Genomic DNA, 7,512 nt, shown 5'->3' on the forward strand with positions numbered 1-7,512 from the left:
AAGTGGTTTTGAAAGAAAACCACAAAAGGGCTAAAGATTTTAAAAGAAAGTTTTATCAAAAGAGATTTAAAAATTTGCAAACATAAGAAGATTTTGAAAGAGAGGGAGAAGTTTTGAAAATTTAAGAAGATGGGAGGATATGGATGAACTATCCTAAAGCATAAAATAAAAGTTAAGGACAAGAACAATCTAAACAATAAGAAGCCAACACTTGATATAAAGACGTCAATGTAGATTTCCCATCCTTTGGATTATCACAACCAAACAAGCATAATACCAAGTACCAGATGAAATAAGTCTCTGATGAATCATAGATCAAGTCAAATCTTAAATGAATATAACATATTTATATGAGTAGCTTGCAATCAAAGCCTTGAAAATGCACCATAAGAACTTAAGACAAAAATTGGCCAGAGTAACAGCTGCATACAGAAGAATTCTCAATCACAATGCCTTGGAGTAAACCCCAAGGACTTCAAACAAATTATGAAATTAAAAATAACTTGCACACAAAGAAATTATCAGGATCAAAGATATTTAGCTCTTCACCAACATACTCATCATCATCCTCTTTTTTTTCTTACTTAGGCTCTTTTTAATCTACTGAATTATCAGGATCAGAGCTATTTAGCTCTTCCCTAACATACTCCTCATCATCCATTTTTTTCTTACTTGAATAAGTTAACAACCCAGCTATAATTGAACCCTCACTAGTGATATAATCATACCATTAAATTCATATGCAATAACATCCGTCCTTTCATCCTCATTATCATTCAACACTTCAACAATCTCTTCATCACTAACATCTAACTCAGGCGTTTCATTCACACACCTAAGACTGCTTCCACTTTCACTTGCATCGTGTTCCATGCATAGGCCCATCAACTTGCATCGCACAAGCATAAGTAGCAAAATCATATGCATCAGTATTATTCATAATCTAGAAAAATTTAAGATCTATATCAGTAATTTTCGTCCATAATTTGTACGACTCGTCTAAGTAACCCCACTCATTTACTATGTTTCGAATGTGAGGCATAGTCCACTTATCTATGTGTTCCCTAGAAATCAAAGTAGAAACACAATTCCTGTAAATTGTTTCACAATCACTTAGCTGTACAAATTCACCTCCATGGTGAAAAACAAAGTTAAACATTACTTTGTTCTGAAATAATATACTGAATGTAAGAAAGAAAACAACAATACATGTTGTATTCAAGTAACAGAGACAGATATTGAAACTTAATACCAATAAGGCGAAGAAGGGATTGTGATTTATGATAGACAATCACAATCAAAATTCTAAAACCATAATACCAATAAACGTCTAACTGAAATGAAAAGTATAGTAATATACTATCAATTCAATCATAAGGAGGTTTGAAGAGACAAATTATTGTGCTAGAAATAAAGTAAACCAATTAAAAGAAAGACAAAGCAAACAAATTAAAAAATTCATTATAAAAAATGCAGAAACTTTAATAGTAAAATTAAAATTGGGTAGACAGTACTGAAGTGAAGTTCTGTCAAAACTCAAAAGTATTTTAGTTTGTAAGAATAAACTCTATCAAATGTTTTAGTGAAAATTACAGCCTTAAGGAATTCATGTGCTATATCTTATACAAACGTCAACAATGGCTTCACTTTCATTTTATTAAATCTTGTTCTATTTAAAAACAAACCCAAATAAGCATGTTGATTTATAAAATTGAAAGTTAGACACTATGAGCACAACAACATTTATACTTTTTTGTAGGAAAACAACATAGCATTTTTTGAACGTTCTTATTTTTCTTAATTGAAGCGAAATTAATCTACTTCTGTCAAGAATCAATTCCTTCTAACAATTATGGCACCAAGTAGAAATTCCTATTGAGCAAAGGTGACCTAAATCAATTTAATAAATAGATTTATGTTTAAACCGTAAATAGAAAGACATGAATTTGAACGGAAAATTTGGAAAAAAGACTATCAAATATCTTTTTCTTATCTTGCCTTTTTCTTCTAATTGCCCTCCATTTATTATATATTCCCTGTAACTACACTAATTCATACACACAATAACATAGTTAAGATGTTAAGAGATATCCCCTTTATAAATAGTTTAGATGTCTGGCGATAATTGACATACAACAATGTACTTTAAAAATTGAAAAGACAACAATTTTTTTCCTGAAAATGGCCATTAAAAAGAAACAGATGAGTAATTTACTTTATATAGATCAGTAAAAAATATCAATACATCAATAGAATAAAATAAGAAAACATTGATACCAAATAAATTTTGAGGATGAAAACAAAAAGTTTACATGTAACAACTCAAAGCACTATTTTTAACTCACGATTAATCGAGTGAAGGTACCGGATCAATTAAAAGAGAATAAGTAAAAAAATTATGGTAGTTTTAGTTATAATTTTGGTAGAAATTTCTGTCTTATACTTCAAGATAAAATGCATTCATCAATCAGTTTTAGAAGCCTATAATCACAAACACGGCAGTAAAAACAATGCACCCAAAGATGAATTTGAAATTCTACCCCACAATTTTTCCCTGCTTACATTTTATTTCTTGGTTGTAGGACACATGCAGAATAATCAAGAATACAGAGTGTATAAGTTATAAAGTTTTACTAGATTAAATTTGTGTATTTGAATAGCTTCTAAGAGGGCTGGAGGAAAAAGACACTCTTCAGCAATTCAAAGTTCAAACAATATCCCAAAATGCTGACAACCAGGGGTGTTTGAGACAAAACAACTTTATCAATAAGAAATAAAACAATAGACTGATGCAACTTTCATAGTTTGTCACCAGTCAAATAGAAATTTATTGGATTAATAATATCTTTCACCAGTTGTAAACATCCAAGACAGAGTACACAGGAATACTTCAAAACATGCCAAGGGGAGTTACATGCTCATTGAGGATCCAGAGTTCTTTCTGCATTCTGATAGCATATCAAGGTAAAACTGGCACTTGCTAATATCACTTCCGTAATTGTTCAGGCACTGCAACACACATTAAAAAAATTACATTAAGAAATTCACAATGAACATCAGGTATACTTGGTTTAAAATACAAACGAGAAAATGCAAATATAGAGATTTCATTAACATGACAACACTTAGTGCTTGTGTAATAAATAATGGCAGACTAGGTGAGCAGAAATATGGATATTGCTCAATCATTATCAGACAATCACTTATTCAGAAGAAACTCTGTTGGATTTCCCATCTCATAGGAAACCCTTTCTTTATGCTTAGCCCTTCCATAAATAGGAAAATTGTATTTTTAATAGACACACACCATGGTGCTGCTCAATTTAAAATCCAAGAATGTCAAAACATTACAAAGAACCAGGAAAAGAGATATGAGAGGCTATATAACGATCCACACATACTAAAATAACAAAGATCATCAGTACCAATTACAAAGGCTAAGTAATACAGAAAGTATCATACGCTACTTAACCAATGTAAAATAGCCAATAACCACACAAAAAGAAAAAAGACAAATACAATTCATGACATGATCAAAATATATAATAAAGATCCAAATGGCAGTCGACTTACAAAGAAATAGAAACAGGATTATATCAAATAATAGCAGTCTGTTATAGTCTTCGTTGGTTTCAAAAACATAGGACGAAATATGACGCCGTTAACATCTTGTAAAAGTGGAAAATAAATCTTCCAGGGTTGTGATTAATATGTTATTATTAGACATATATTCAATGTTAAACAGCAGAAAAAATATTTACCGAGAACTATTGATTATTTGAAAAAACAAAAAAGGAATTATGAAGAAATAACAGAAATAGAGAAACAACATACATCCTGGAAAGCCTTTGAATGAATGTTGCATGCATCACCACCAAAAGAATTGGCAGTTGGAGCAGGGGCAGCTGCAGCAGCCTCATTAACAACAGCTTCATGTTGAATAGTACGAGGACCCATAACGGCATCCACAGCCCTATGTGCCACTGCACTTCCAGTGCCAAAAGCCATACCTACAAAGTATTCTAAATTTAGTACCAAACCGAGAAAGTGAATATTGATACAGATCTCTATGGCAAAAACAACTTTGTTTTGCTTTACATACCTTGAGCTATGGTTGAACCAATACCACCAAGCATAGATCCACCACCGCTCTGAGTGTTAGCTGGAGGAGGAGCATGGTTGACTGCACCAAAATGTTAAAACAATGCTATTAGAATAAATGATATCTTGTACTTTTCTCAGGGTGAGATATATAAATCTTATGAGCAGCTTCTAAAACTTCAAGATGATAAAGCTGATAGGTAGAAAGTGTAACTTCAGAGAAACTTGTGCATAGGTTACTGGTTGGTGCATGTAGAAGTAAAGCTGATAGGTAGAGATAATTCATGACACTCACTTGTCTTCAACATCAAGACTTGAATAAACTACCTAAATGCCTGAAGAAATCATTTCCAAAAGACACTGTGACACGCCATAGTCGGCATAAAGCATCTTACTTTCGTTTGTCGTTTAAGGTTACAAGCGATTTAAGCACTCCTGGACTAATCTTGTCTGCAAGAGCACCTGTTTCTGATATAATAAGTGTTTTTTCCTTCACAATGCTCTGTAGTTTCTTTGCCTCAAAGTCAAGCTCTGCTTGATCTATAATTACACACCCATAAGAATATACCAACCAAATTTCAATAGAAATCAACTTAGAGACAAAAAAAAATATTGACACAGCTACAATTCAAACATGGACTTTCAGAATAATAGTAATTATCAAGAAAATATTCAGTCAGAATTCCGAACTGCTGTAGCATAATACTGATCATCCATGCTTGATCATTTCCTTGAAACTACGAAGTACAGATTCTATTCTACATGTTTCATGATGGAAAACAAAATAATATAAAAGGAAAATGGGACCAATTCAAGTTAAATTACAAACAACTTACACAAAGCTGCAGGGAAAACTAAATTTAGGTGAAATTACATTCAACTTCAACAATGTAAATTTTGCAACCACGTGATGAAATTACTCAACACAATCAGGTTGAACCTATACGAGTATGTATTCATCACTCAACACAATCAGGTTGAACCTATACGAGTATGTATGACAGACACTTTAATATCTTTAAAAAATTTACAATAGAAACAACTACAACAACAACAACAACAACAACAACCAAGCCTTGTTGTTGTTGTTGCTTCTATTGAAATTTGTTAAAAATATTGCATTTGCATATTGTTTCTCATACCGAGGATAATGGTGAATAATCCAGACTCCAAGCTAATGCATATCAGCTAGAAAATATGAAAATAATTTCACATGTACTCCAAAATTGCACTAAATCAAAGATGTAAAAATTCCAAAGATTACAGGCTTTTGTCAAATAAATAGATACTACTGAATGGCCACATAAGAAGCATGACTAATCAACATTTTTGCCGGATGGATGAAAATGTTGGATAAATAAATCCAGCGACACCCTTAGGGATTCGAATGGGCTTAACATCCCAACCCATGCCGCCTAGAGAGAGCTTACAAACCTCGCTTTAGGTGCAGCCCCTGAGGGCTCATACTATAAAGAAATAAAGTTGCGCCCTCACTAACAGCAATTGCTTTTAGCGCAGTGGTAAGCGCTTGATCCTACAGAAAAAGAACAAACTAACACAAGCATACATTTACGGATATTTTTTCATACTTCTTTTCTCATTATTAATTTTCTCATCAGTTAGGGGGGGCGTAAGGCAAAACTGAATAAAAAATAACCTGTTTCCAATATAGTATGAGCGGCATGAAATGGAATTCCAACAAACAGATCAGTTCCTGGAAACATTGTCCACGTCTGCTCGAAAGAGTCATGGTTACCACAGGTGGTACACACTTCTTGCACCAGAGGTCTTGAAACTCCCTTCATTATTGATCCATAAGGAGATGGAACACTACTCGTTGTTGTTCGAGCCTTTTTCCTTAATGCAGTAAGTGCTTCTCTGTTCCCATTCCTCAACTTATCATTCTCAACCAGCTGTACATTCACCAAAACACGAAAAGAATTTCATACCCGAAAAGAATTTAATCAAGGGATCCAGTAGAAGGAAAACAGCCTTTGTTAACCTAACAACATAACATATTATAATAAATTTGTAATAACCTGATGCCGGGCTAAGAGAAGATGTTCAGCTTCGAGTTCCAATTCTGTTAATTTCTTTTGAAAGTGCTTCATGTTCTCATTCATATTTGAAAGGAAAAAAACTCCTGAAAAAAGTTGTAAACAAAATTATATATCAAAAAAAACAGACATTCGCGCAGCAACGTCAAAAGCAGTGAACAATATTGTAAGGAATCCCAATTTCTTTCAAAGATCACATAAAATAAATTAAAAGACAGTGCAAAGGCGGTCCATTAATTATTCATTCAAGATCTGAAACAAACAGATCACCGTATGATCCAATCTAAGTTAAGAATGCATACGCTTGGTTTGTGCTAAACTTAAGGCGTTAAGACGTACAAGAAAATGTAGCCTACTAAACTATACCTCAATAGCTAGCTATTATGTGCATAACAAGGAATCCAAAGACATGCATCAGCAAACAATCATATACTCAACTACATAATACAAAATCTCCCTCTCAGAAATAATAAAGCAAATAAATTAACAGGCAAAACAATTCTTGAAAGGTCAAAAAATTACATGAAGAAAATTCATAAATTTTCATAATCAGAGGAGAGAACCAAAATAAACCACGAAAGATGGATCGATACACGTTAACAGGAATGAAATTGACAATTTACATAAACAATTAATCAAAAGCCGGAAGAAAAAACAAACCCTAGATATCGAGGTGGACGAAAATACAGCATAAAAATCAGAGGAGACTATTGTGTATATAATAGGAGTCAAGCACGAAAATTAAAAAAAAAAAAAGAAGATCTGAGAAGAGAACGTTACCACCGGAGCTACGACGAGCCATGGATGAAGTTTTAGGGCAAAGCGGCAAAAGAGGGCAAAGGGTGATTTTTAGAGGCGGAAGATAAATAGAAGGGCTTATAATTGAAGATTAGTTTGTTACGGTTTGCGAATGGTGTATTTAAACCCTAGAAACCTTTGAAATGGTCTATGAGGACGTGGCGCGTTATCGTTGGCATATTCGGATCTTACTCGAACACTCTAGAATTGAACTCGTTTTACGTATTGGCCAAGTATTGGGGATGAGGAATACTATTTTTTTCTTCTAGAAAATACACTTATGGTCTGTTTGGAACCAGAGAAACATGTAAGAAAGAATTTGATGCGAGAGAAGTAGAGTAGAGAGAGACCACTTCTCTTGTTTGGAACAGGAGAGAAATAAAGAAGAGAGCCAAAAAACATATGGGACCCACACCTTTTAGACTTCTCTCCAATTTGCGAAGAAAGGAGATGAAGGAACAAAGATTCCACTTCTGCCCTTCCTATTAACAACAGTTTTTACTCAACACACAAAATTCAGATGCTGAAAAGTGAAATTCATGGAGCATTGTTGTTT

At 33.3% G+C, this 7,512-nt stretch overlaps 1 protein-coding gene across 4 annotated transcripts; it reads right to left on the minus strand.

Annotated features, from left to right (window-relative positions):
• Positions 1 to 2,534: 2,534 nt before the first annotated feature.
• LOC131635333 (uncharacterized) lies at positions 2,535 to 7,132 on the minus strand. Of its 4 annotated transcripts, none has more exons than XM_058905953.1 (6): positions 6,939 to 7,112; positions 6,141 to 6,244; positions 5,759 to 6,014; positions 4,103 to 4,183; positions 3,835 to 4,010; positions 2,535 to 3,009 (listed from the first exon to the last, which is right to left on the minus strand). In XM_058905953.1, exons 1-6 carry the CDS (start codon positions 6,958 to 6,960, stop codon positions 2,911 to 2,913), a joined length of 738 nt encoding a protein of 245 aa, XP_058761936.1. In that variant the 5' UTR covers positions 6,961 to 7,112; the 3' UTR covers positions 2,535 to 2,910. The 4 variants fall into 4 exon arrangements, 2 of the variants coding, with proteins under 2 accessions (XP_058761936.1, XP_058761946.1); XR_009293798.1 differs by lacking the exon at positions 2,535 to 3,009 and adding an exon at positions 4,497 to 4,641 and having other exon boundaries at positions 3,871 to 4,010; positions 6,939 to 7,132; XR_009293799.1 differs by lacking the exons at positions 2,535 to 3,009; positions 3,835 to 4,010 and adding an exon at positions 4,397 to 4,641 and having other exon boundaries at positions 4,120 to 4,183; positions 6,939 to 7,132.
• Positions 7,133 to 7,512: the final 380 nt, after the last annotated feature.

This window comes from Vicia villosa, linkage group LG1, assembly GCF_029867415.1.
Source record: "Vicia villosa cultivar HV-30 ecotype Madison, WI linkage group LG1, Vvil1.0, whole genome shotgun sequence".
In the NCBI taxonomy this organism is placed as follows: domain Eukaryota; kingdom Viridiplantae; phylum Streptophyta; class Magnoliopsida; order Fabales; family Fabaceae; genus Vicia; species Vicia villosa.